Here is a 12,606-nt window from a genome sequence, read left to right on the forward strand (position 1 = left end):
TCAGCCTGCCATTGTCTGTGTTGAAAACCTGTTCTGGGGTCTATTGCTGCCTGGGGTGTGTCGAACTTCCCTTGCTTGCCTGCTGGGCTCTGAGTCGCGTTTATGATATTGACCCCCTGATCCACGTTGGAGTCAGAATTGCGCGCGTATATTATCTTGGTTTCCTCCTCCCCCTGCCATAAAAGTCTGAGCCAGCAATGCCGCCGCTTCCAAGGTCAAGTCCCTGGTCTCGATTAACTTTCTGAAAATCCCGGCATGACCTTACAAAGGCTGGCCAAGCGCTGGAGGTCCGCAACAAAGTCCGGTATGCTCTGTCCTTCCTGACGTCGGTGGGTATAAAATCTGTGTCGGGCCATGTGTATGCTGCTCGCCGGTTTGAGGTGCTCACTGATTAGCTTGCTGAGCTCTTCAAAGGTTTTGTCCGCCGGCTTCTCGGGTGCTAGCAGGTCTTTCATGAGCGCGTAAGTCTTAGATCCACAGCTGGTCAGTAGATGAGCCCTTCGCTTGTCGGCCGCTGCATCTCCCAGCCAGTCCTTCGTGACAAAGCTCTGCTGAAGCTTCTCAATGAAATCGTCCCAGTCCTCACCAACACAGTACCGTTCCTCTGTGCTACCGGTGGCCATTCTCATGGGTCGTTGATTCCCGTTTCTCGTCGCCACTGTAAAGTTCTTACACAATACCACAAATCCATACGAAGCACATTCTATGGACGTGGTCACTCTGCGACCTGCACCTTTATTCACAGGATCAAGAAGTGCTGATCCTGTGTGGGACCTCCCTTTTTATATACCTGGATAACCAGGTGAGGAGTGTCTCCCACAAGTTCACCCCCTGTGGTCAAGGTGTGCATTTCTCAAGTATATACAGTATTGCAGTGTTGTTACACGAAGGTTACATACATGACAGTTGTTACCAGACCCCGGCCAGTATTTCCATCTCCTGGACGATAGGCAAAGAATACATGAAAAAATCAGCTAGGATGTGGTCCCTGCGGAAGTGCTTGTGTGTGTGTACATGTACTTTGTGTATGTGTGTGTATACATGTGTATGTACTTGTGTATATGTACGTGTGAATACACGTGTGTTTGTGTGTGAGTTTGAGCATGTTTGTGTGTGTGTGTGTGTGCGCATGCATGCATGTTTAAGCATGTATGCATGTACGTGTGTTTGAGTATGTGTGTATGTACATGTGTTTGTGCGTGTGCACGAAGTGAGGGCAAGAAGGTACTGGGGCGTGACTAGCACCCAAGAGACTTCATGAGAGAATAGGCATAAAAATGAGCAAAAAATGTATATAATAATGTATTAATTGAGTGAACTCTACGTACTTCATTTCATTGTTCCTCTTGAGTGATCTGTTGGGGTTCATGTTGCAACACAATTCTCAACAAGTGAAGAGAAATGAGTCGGATGTCTTGGACAGGAAACAGTCTTTGAATTAATCCATTAACTACAAACATTCTCCCAGCCTGACTACTGAAAAATATTTAGATTTCTCTGTTTCTCCAATCTGGGTGTGAGGACACTGTGGAGTATTTCAAGAATTCCATGCACTTGATGCCAAAGAGATGTTTGAAATTTCTTCCAGCCTACAGAATAATGCAGGTGGCACAAGGGTTCACATCTCACACTTGGCAGCTTTTGTGCGTTGTACGTTGCCAGAGCCTACAATTGGCAAAACGCTTACTGCTATTTCTCTCGATATTAGGCTGCATTACCTCATGAGATGCAGCGAGATAGACCCTTGTATAATTGGTGATGACACCCTCTCCACTCTCACATCCGTTTTGGCCACTCTGCTCTGGCTCGAGGGGTGGATGGCCTGCTCCTGTTACACTGCATGACATATGAATAGCAACAGGAATTTTCAACACACACAAAGCCACAACTGCACCCCAACTAATCTGAAGCCCTGACTTCAAACCCTCTCTTAGCTACTGGACATGCAAAACCATTATTCACCCCTTTTCTTAAAAGGCCAGTGGCATTTTCTTTTTTTTGTGCATACATTTGATAGGGTAGCACAGTGAGCTAGCTCATTGGCCATTTCATCTTTGTGTGGGGTTCAAACTCAGATCCCAGACTGATGGCACTGTATTGGTTATGGTCCTCGACTAGAGGTTGTGGGTTCCATTCCCATCTGCACCCTTCTCCCAGTGGAAACAATTTCTTTTTATTTACTCTACCCAACCCTTCCTCATTTTGAACACCTCCTATAAAATCTCCCTTTATCCTTCTCTGTTCTAGGGAGAACAACCCAAGTTTCTCCAGTCTCTCCAAGTAACTGAAGTCCCTCATCCCTGGTACCATTCCAGTAAGTCTCTTCTGCACCCTCTCCAAGGCCTTGAAATTCTTCCTAAAGTGCAGTGCCCAGAACTGGCCACAATACTCCCAGCTGGGGCCCAACCAGTGTTTTTATAAGGGTTTAGCGTAACTTCCTTGCTTTTGTGCTCTATTCCTCCGTTAATAAAGCCAAGGATCTTATATACTTTTTTAACAGCCTTCTCAACTTGTTCTGCCACATCTATGTACACACCCAGGTTTTCTGTTCCTGCACCACCTTTAAAATTTTACCATTTTGTTTATATTGCCTCTCTTCATTGTTCGATTCAATGAACGATTTCACACTTCTCTGCATTAAATTCCATCTCCTATGTGCCTGCCCATTTCACCTGTCCGTTTATATCATCCTGATGTCTGATACTATTCTCCTCACTGTTTACTACTGTTGCCCTGTAAACCCAAGTACAGGTGATTAATATATATCAGAAAGAACAGTGGTCCAACACAGACCCCTGGGAACACCACCGCACAATTCCGTCCAGTTTGAAAACAACCGTTTACCACTCGTGAGCTAGCTCATTGGCCACTTCACCTTTGGGCAGGATTCAAACTCCGATCCCAGGCTGATGGCACTGTACTGGTTATGGTCCTCGACTCGAGGTTGTGAGTTCTGGTCCCACCTACATCCTTCTCCCAGTAAAAACAGTTTCTCCTTATTTACTCTACCCGCCCTCGGCTTTCTGTCCCTTAGCCAATTTCGTATCCACGTAGCCACTGCATCTTTAATCCCATGGCCATAAGAAGAATTTGGAGCAGGAGTAGGCCATACGGCCCCTCGAACCTGCTCTGCCATTCGATAAGATCATGACTGATCTTCGACGTCACCTCCACTTTCCTGCCCGATCTCCATATCCTTTGATTCCCCTAGAGCCCAAAAATCTATCGATCTCAGTCTTGAATATACTCAATGATTCAGCAACCACAGCGTTTTGAGGTAGAGAATTCCAAACATTCTCAACCCTCAATCCTCCTCGTCTCAGTATTACATGGCCGACCCCTTATCCTGAGAGTATGCCCCCTAGTTCTAGATTCTCCAGCCAGGATTTTGCTCACAAGTCTATTATATGGTACTTTATCAAAAGGCTTTTGAAAGTCCAGATACACATCAACCTACTACTCTCATCAACCATCTCCTTTACTTCATCAAAGCACTCAATCAAGTTAGTTAAACACGATTTGCTTTTAACAAATCCGTGCTGGCTTTCATTTATTAACCCATATTTTACCAAGTGGCAATTAATTTTCTTCCAGTTTATTGCCTATATAAGTTTCCCCACCACCGGCATCAGGGATGGGCAATAAATGTTGGCCTTGCCAGTGACGCCCACATCCCATGAACGAATAAGAAGAAAAAAAGGCCGATTGGCCTGTAGTTGCGGGGTTTCCCATGTTTTGTACAGGGTTGTAGCATTTGAAATCCTCCAGTCCTCTGGCACCCATCCCATATCTAAGGAGGATTGGAAGATGTGGCCAGAGCCTCTGCCATTTCTACCCTTGCTTCCCTCAGCAACCTAAAATGCATCCCTATCAGGACCGAGTTACTTTTCTACTTTGAATGGTGCCAGCCTTTTAAGTACCTCCTCTTTATCAATTTTTATACTATCCAACATCCTGCTTTACTGTGACATTGGCAGCATCCTCTCTGTTGAAGACAAATACTCATTTAGTACCTCAGCCATGCCTTTTGCCAAAGAAGAATATCTCCTTTTGGTTCCTAATCGGCTCCACCCTTTACTGTTTATATGTTTACAAAAGACTTGACACACCTTCCTAAAATGTGGTGCCCAGAATTGAACGCAATACTCCAACTGAGACCGAACCAGGGATTAGCATAATTTCCTTAATTTTGGACTCTTTCTCGGTTGTCATGGCAACTAGAGATGGGCAATAAGTGCAGTTTTCCCAGCGTTTGCCCAAATTCCTTTTTATTTCAAAAGACACCTCGGCTGGGAATTTCCTCGACGTTGCTCCCGATCTACCACCAGGAGCAGCTCCCAGGAATTTCCTGGTCCTCGTGGGCTCTGCTGGCTCATCGTGTCCTCGGTTGAAATGAATTTGGTCACTTTCTCAATCCAGTATCTAGCGGGTTTGTGCCCAGGACAACATCTCTGCCCCCTAGTTAGCTGTGGCTCAGTGGGTAGAACTCTTGCCTCTGAGTCAGTAGATTGTGCGTTCAAGCCCTACTCCAGAGACTTGAGCACAAAATCCAGACTGACGCTCCCAGTGCAGTGTCAGAGGTGCGGTCTTTTGGATGAGATGTTAAACCGAGGCCCTGTCTGCTCTCTCAGATGGACGTAAAAGGTCCCATGGCTACTATTTTGAAGAAGAGCCCCTGAGGTTGTGCCGATTGTCTCTTACCCTAAGTCCAGATGTTGTGCAGTTGCCTTAAAATTAATGATTTCAATTTAAAAATAACTAAAGAAAGTGGTGGAATGAATGTTAAATTGAAGGAGAACTAATAGAAGAGAAAATTTAACATGAATACTAAGTCAAAGAAAAAAATAAAGCCAAAGTACGATCATTTTGATCGTGAAATCTTGCCTTTGTATAATGTCCTTCCAGGAATTCCCTCCTTTTAGAAACATTGAAAATAGGAGCAGTAGTAGGCCATTCAGCCCTTCAAGTCTGCACCACCATTCAATATGATCATGGCTGATCCTCTATCTCAACACCATATTCCCGCTTTTTCCCCATACCCCTTGATGTTTTTTGTTTCTAGAAATCTATCTATCTCCCTCTTAAATATATTCAGTGACTTGGCCTCCACAGCCTTCTGTGGTAGAGAATTTCACGGGTTCACCAGCCTCTGAGTGAAAACATTTCTCCTCATCTCGGTCCTAAATTTCCTACCCTGTATCCTGAGACTGTGACCCCTTTTATCTTTTCTTCGCCGTTCTTGTTTCTCTGATACACATAGATCCACGGAAATAAGAGATACAACCACCTTAAACCAGTCAGAACAAAATAAAGACGCAATGCAAAATTTGGACTGCAAAGTTTCACTCGTGTGTGTGTGTGTGTGTGTGTGTATGTATATGTGTGTATCTACCTGTGTGTGAAGCGCGCGTGTTTGTATGTATATGTGTATGTACGTGTGTATGTGTATGTACATGTGTGTATCTACCTGTGTGTGAAGCGCGCGTGTTTGTATATATGTGTGTATGTATGTGTGTGTGTATGCACAAACGTGTGTGTATGTGTGTAAATGTGTACACATGTGCTTGTGTGTGTACGTGTGTGTGTGTACACGTGTGGTGAAAAAGAATGTGTTTCAGTGCTGGTTTAAACGAATTACAGGCTTCGAGCTTTGTCATGGTTGCTCAGTGCTTGCTTGCTTGGTTACTTGGCTACATATTTTTAGCTGACATCATTGTGTGGGTCTGTCTGTGGTTTCTGACATCTGTCATCCTGCTCACTGGAAACAGCTGCAGAAGCAGTTTCTTTTTTGCACTGCTTAAAATATATTCTTTCATTCCTGATCTTTATCCTTCCAGTCCCAACCCACCCTATCTATCCCCGAGCCTCCAATTGATGTCACACACAATGTTTATCCCCACCCGTGCACGTGTAAACACACGCATATACACACACACACACACACACACACACATACACACGCGTGCATACATAAACGCAGGACTCCCCGAGGTTGTGAAAGGCGCTATGTAAATGTAAGTTCTTGGTGCTCCAGCCAAGGCCTCCCTGGGGAACTGCAGGAACAAACCCACAACTTCCATTCTCTGGCACAGAGCATTAGTGCATGGCGCCATCATAATGGCTTGAGCATCTCCCCTCGCCCCCACCGCATTCCCAACCCTCCAGGATTGCCCTGGAGTCTCCAGTAATTAAAGACTAATCTCCTGTACACTGCTGAGAGAAAATGTAAGGAGCAAAATCATAGGGACATTAAAAAAAATTGTGTGTTTATTTTTCATTTTCTTTTGAACGCTTTACACAATCTCCCCCCCCCCCCCCCCCCCCCCGAATAATGCTGTCTGGCACCCTCTTCAGTCGGCGGAGGAGGGGCTGAGGGATGTGCTGTGTAATCTCCAGACATCCAGCGGTGCCACTAAATTAATCCCAGGAACTTTTGAAAGTCTGGGAAAGGGAAGATGCCCGGTTCTGCAACAGCTCCTCCCTGTGTGTTTTTAGAGTTATTCTGACAAGATATTAAAATTGCATCCAGATGTTTCTCCCTCTTGGAAAGCAGTTGGTACAGTCCTCCAACTGGTTGACTGTACTTAAAGGGCTACTGTACTATCCTGACCCCCCCCAAAAAAGTTGAGTGAAACATTATTTTTTTGGATAAAGTGTATCAGTCTCAATATGATGCCATGTCCATGTGACTCAATGAGGCATTACAGTATGTTGGGTGTTTTGACAACCGGCCAAAAATGTGCAAAACACCCTCAATAAGTGTAATATTCGTTTAATTGCAATTTAGGGGAGATGAACATGACTGCTATGAACAGAACAGAAAGTGTTTGTGTTCAGTGTGTCCTGTGAGGAGTGGGTTACAGTGGACTCACACTGGTTAATAGATGAGGCAGTTTCACATACCATTATACAATGGTTACAACACAGAAGGAGGCCATTTGGCCCGTCGAGCCCGTGCCGGAGGTGCCGTCTTTCGAATGAGACATTAAACTGAGACTGTGTCTGCTCTCTCAGGTGGATGTAAAATATCCCATGGCACTATTTCGAAGAAAAACAAGGGAGCTCCGGTGTCCTAGCCAATATTTTTACCTCAACCAACATCACTAAAAGAAAAACAGATTATCTGGTCATTATCACGTTGCTGTTTGTGGAACCACCTTGCTGCTGTTTCCTACATTACAACACTTACAAAAAGTAATTTATTGGCTGTAAAGTTCTTTGGGATGCCCTGCGGTCATGAAAGGCGCTATATAAATGCAAGTTTTAAAGGTATAAAACTGAAAAGCAAAGAAGTTATGCCAATCTAGTAAAGAACCTTGATTGGGCCACACTTAGAGTACTGTGCACAGTTCTGGTCTCCATACTACAGAAAGGATACAGAGACACCGAAGAAGGTGCAAAAAAGAATCACAAGGATGATACCATGACTGAGAAGATAAACGTATCAGGAAAGACTGAACAGGCTGGGCTCTTCTCTACAATAACAACAATTTGCATTTATATAGCACCTTTTAACGTAGTAAAATGTCCCATGGCGCTTTGCAGGAATGGGCATGTTATCAAACAAAATTTGACACTGAGCCACATAAGGAGATATTAAGGCAGATGACTTGGTCAAAGAGTTAGGTTTTAAGGAGTGTCTTAAAGGAGGAAAGAGAAAGGCAGAGATTTAAGGAGGGAATTCCAGAACTTAGGGCCTCAGCAGCTTAAGGCACAGCCGGCAATGGTGGAGTGATTAAAATCAGGATGCGCAAGAGGCTAGAATTGGAGGAGTGCAGAGCTCTCAGAGGGTTATAAGGCTGGTGGAGGTTACAGAGGTGGGGAAGGGCGAGGCCATAGCGGGATTTGAAAACAAGGATGAGGATTTTAAAAAGTTCCTTCTTCCTCGCTATTGGAAGGTTGTACTAGGGCTGAGGCAGCTGAAGGCACGGCCACCAATGGTGGAGTGATTAAAATCAGGGATGCACAAGAAGCCATAACTGGAGGAGTGCAGCGATCTCGGTGGGTTGTTGGGTGGGAGGAGGTTATAGAGATAGGGAAGGGCGAGGCTGTGGAGGAATTTGAAGACAAGGATGAGAATTTTAAACTAATACAACAAAGGGAGAAAAATTAATAACAATATAATCTGAAGACTGCATCCAAGTCTGCAGCAACTCAACAAAACTGAGAGAGAGGAAGTGTGTCTTGAAATTAGGGTACACTCTATCTACCAATTACATGTGAAAAGTTCCTAAGCCACACCCATGACCCCACCCTCAGTCCTCACCTCTGTCCAGTTACGGATATTGCAACCCTCAACTTAAGCTTTCAAGACTGAGATCGACAGATTTGTAAGGGTATCAAGGGATATGGGTCAAAGGCAGGTAGATGCAGTTAAGATACAGATAAAAGAAAGAAAAATAACTTGCATTTATATAGTGCCTTTCAGCATCTCAAGACGTCCCGAAATGCTTTACACCCAATGAAGTACTTTTAGCAGTGTAATCACTATTGTAATGTAGGGAAATGCAACAGCAAGGTCCCACAAACTGCAATGTGAAAATGACCAGATAATCTGTTTTTGAGATGTTGGTTAAGGAATAAATATTGGCCAAAACACCTGGGAGAACTCCCCTGCTCTTCTTTGAATAGTGTTTTAGGTGGCCACCCAGGATGTTTGCAAACCTACCTTAACCAACATGGTGGAATCTGTAAAGACCATCGCAATTGGTCCTATTTTTGTCCCTGTTTTTCACCTGAAAAACAGGCACAACGAGGACCAGTTTCTACCTCCTCAGTATCTAAGAAATATGCTATCCTGTGATATCTCTTGTATACCTCTCACAGAAGTAACTTGGAAATTCTGGTCTCCATATTATTAAAAAGAATATAGAACCACTGACTAAGGTTAAAAAAAGAGATTTACAAGGATGATACCAGAACTTAGAGGTTACAGCCATCAGGAAAGACTGAAGAGGCTGTGGCTCTTTTCTCTAGAAAACAGAAGGCTAAGGGGTGACCTGACAGAGGTCTTTAAAATTAGGAAAGGGTTTGATAGGGTAAATGCAGAGAAGATTGATTCCACTTGTGGGAGAGACCAGAACTAAGGGCCATAAAGCCAAGATAGTCACTAATAAATCCAATGGGGAATTCAGGAGAAACTTCTTTATCCAGCGAGTGGTTAGAATATGGAACTCGCTACCACATGGTGTAATTGAGATGACTAGCATAGATGTATTTAAGGGGAAGCTAGATAAGCACATGAGGGAGAAAGGAATAGAAGGATATGTTGATGGGGTGAGATGAAGAAGGGTGGGAGGAGGCTCGTGTGGACCATAAATACCGGCATAAACCAGTCAGGCCAATTGGCCTGCTTCTGTGCTGTGAATTCTATGCATGTAACCAACACCGCCAGGAACAGATTAACTAGTTTTTCTCATTACATGCCAGTTATATGCGTGCAATTGACTATCACCTTTATCTGAATAAAACAATGACTGTGCTTCAAAAGTAAGCGATTGTCTGTGAAGCACTTTTGGATGTCCTGATAAGGTGCTATACGGATGCAATTTCTGATTATTTTTGGCTGTTAGGATTAAGTGAATAGGGGTGGGAGGAGGCTAGTATAGTGCATAAACATCGGCATTGATCATTTGGGCATAATGGCCTGTTTCTGTGCAGTACATTCTATGTAATTCACCTTGTTTGACTGCATTCCTCAGTGTGATGCAATGGCTTGTACTGACTGTGATTTTTTCATTTCAGATATGCTGTTCATTTTCTAGGAGAGGTACTCCTACTGTATTGTGTCATGGTGTCTGTACACGTCAAGAGCGTTCACAAGTGAGTAAAGCATGTGCTAGTATTCGATCGTGGTGTGCATTGGCCATTGAATTTCGTTTTTTGGTGTTGAATTAAAATTGGTGTTAATGCCGCAACTACTAAAGCATTTTGATTTGTTTTTATTTTTGTTGCCAATGTGCCTGTCTCCTGAAGGCCCCGACGTTCAGTGGGGTTTCGATCCACTGCTGCCAGTCGCTTATCTTTGGCGCCTTAATTGGCCATTGCTCATGTCTGAACTTTGACCGTGAGTGTCAGTAGGCCATTCAACCGGGGTTGGCGGGGGCGGTGCATGGGATTGTCAGAGCTGAGCCCGTTTCTGTCCACACACAAACATTTCCAGGCATCGCTGCATAATGATCAGCAATGGGGATCATTCCCGATAATTCACCCTCTCCACCCCTCTTCCTTAACCCCCAAGGTGCAGAGGCCAATGATATGCCTATCAACTGTAGCTCAGTGGGTAGCACTCTCTCATCTCTGAGTCAGAAGGTTGTGGGTTCAAGTCCCACTCCAGACACTTGAACATAAAATCTAGGCTGACACTCCAGTGCTGCACTGTCGGAGGTGCCGTCTTTCGGATGAGACGTTAAACCGAGGCCCCGTCTGCTCTCTCAGGTGGACGTAAAAGTTCCCGCGGCACTATTTCGAAGATGGGTAGGGGAGTTCTCGCTGGTGTCCTGGCTAATATTTATCCCTCAACCAACATCACTTAAAACAGATTATCTGGTTATTTATCTCATTGCTGTTTTGTGGCACCTTGCTTGTGCGCAAATTGGCTGCTGCGTTTCCTACATTACAACAGTGACTACACTTCAAAAATACTTCATTGGCTGTATAGTGTTTTGAGACAGCTGGTAGTCATGAAAGGCGCTATATAAATCCAAGTCTTTGTTTTCTTTCTTTAAAAGTTATCGCCTCTCATAACTCTCAATCTACTGTTTGGTACCTTTTTTCTTATCTGTAGAGCATCTTTTTACATTAAAGGTGCCATATAAATGCAGCTTGTTGTGGTTAGTGATGATGGTTGTGATTGGTGAGGCTATTGGTGATTGTCGTGGTTGTGATCTTGACGAAGGTTGGTGCTGATGGCAATGGTTGGGGTTGTATTGGTAGCGATGTTGATAATGGTCATTGTAGTTGGTGATTGATGGTGATGATTTCGCCCAGTGTTATAACTGGAATCCAACTTGGGAAAAGTTCTATTCCTTTAGCCCATGCTCGTTAGCATAGGAGAAATACTCGACATGTCAGGAAGTCCAGGTCGCTTGTGAGCACCCGACTTGCTTCCTCTGGCGTTGATGCCTGCCACAGTGGTGCTATGTCATCGGCATCGGCGAACTTCTGGGATTTGGTGCAGGGCATGTCTGCCATATAGATGTTGACAAAGGCCGGTGCGAGCACTGACCCCTGTAGCAGGTCATTGTTGAACGTCCGCGTTCAGCTGGTCTTGTCACGCTGATCTCACGGTTTGCTCATCAGGGTGTTGAAGAGTCTGAGAGTCTTGTGGCACTGGATGGTTAGTGAAAGCTTCAGTAGCAGACCTTCGTGCCAGACAGTGTTGTGTGCCGATGACAAGTCTATGAAAGCAGCTCCGGTCTTCAGCTGCTTCTGGAAGCCTGCCTCAATGTTGGTAATGAGAGCACGGTCAGAGCAGCTTCTTCCCAATCTGAAACCCGCCTGCTCATTTGCAGGGCAGCTTATAAAGCCGCTTTTATGCAGTTAAGGATGAGCCATTTGACCACGATGTAGACGGTAGACAGAAGGGCGATTGGGGTGGACGGGCGGTAGGTTTTGGGATCGTTGGCTGATTTTCCTGGATTAAGGATGGCAATGACTTTGGAATTGCAGCAGACATCTGCGATTATCCAAGTGTCAAGGATGTTGGAGGCTGGTTTGGTAACAACAACAAAAACTTGTATTTATATAGCGCCTTTAACATAGTGAAACCTCACAAGGCGCTGCACAGGAGTATTATGAGATAAGAATTTGACACTGAGCCGCATAAGGAGAAATTAGCACAGGTGACCAAAAGCTTAGTCAAAGAGGTATGTTTTAAGAATTGTCTTGAAGGAGGAAAGAGAGGCAGAGAGGTATAGGCAGGGAATTCCAGATCTTTGGGCATAGGCAACAGAAGGCACGGCCACCAATGGTTGAGCAATTATAAATCAGGGATGCTCAAGACTGGATCAACTGGGCTTGTATTCACTGAAGTTCAGAAGAATGAGAGGGGATCTCATAGAAACGTTTAAAATTCTGACGGGTTTAGACAGGTTAGATGCAGGAAGAATGTTCCCAATGTTGGGGAAGTCCAGAACCAGGGGTCACAGTCTAAGGATAAGGGGTAAGCCATTTAGGACCGAGATGAGGAGAAACTTCTTCACCCAGAGAGTGGTGAACCTGTGGAATTCTCTACCACAGAAAGTTGTTGAGGCCAATTCACTAAATATATTCAAAAAGGAGTTAGATGTAGTCCTTATTACTAGGGGGATCAAGGGGTATGGCGAGAAAGCAGGAATAGGGTACTGAAGTTGCATGTTCAGCCCTGAACTCATTGAATGGCGGTGCAGGCTCAAAGGGCCGAATGGCCTACTCCTGCACCTATTTTCTATGTTTCTACGTTTCTAGAGGAGCACAGACATCCCGGGAGGGTGTGGGTAAGCCACATCCATCCATTTGGGCCCTGGTTCTTGAGGAATTCTGGGTAGATGCCACCAAAAAGGTGATGTGCAGAGCGTTTTCTTGCAGAGAGAGCTGGAAGGTCATGGGGGAGAGCAGCCAGACACT

General features: G+C 44.7%; 1 protein-coding gene across 3 annotated transcripts in view; it reads left to right on the forward strand.

Annotated features, from left to right (window-relative positions):
* Positions 1–12,606, forward strand: part of LOC139279304 (lysophospholipid acyltransferase 2-like) — a 93,833-nt gene that overhangs the window by 11,985 nt on the left and 69,242 nt on the right. For all 3 annotated transcript variants that reach the window (XM_070898432.1, XM_070898430.1, XM_070898431.1), the window contains one exon: positions 9,745–9,822. In XM_070898432.1, coding sequence (XP_070754533.1) covers positions 9,745–9,822 — 78 coding nt within the window. The remainder of the gene's footprint in view (positions 1–9,744; positions 9,823–12,606) is intronic.

The sequence above is a fragment of the Pristiophorus japonicus genome, chromosome 14 (assembly GCF_044704955.1).
Source record: "Pristiophorus japonicus isolate sPriJap1 chromosome 14, sPriJap1.hap1, whole genome shotgun sequence".
Taxonomy (NCBI): Eukaryota; Metazoa; Chordata; class Chondrichthyes; family Pristiophoridae; genus Pristiophorus; species Pristiophorus japonicus.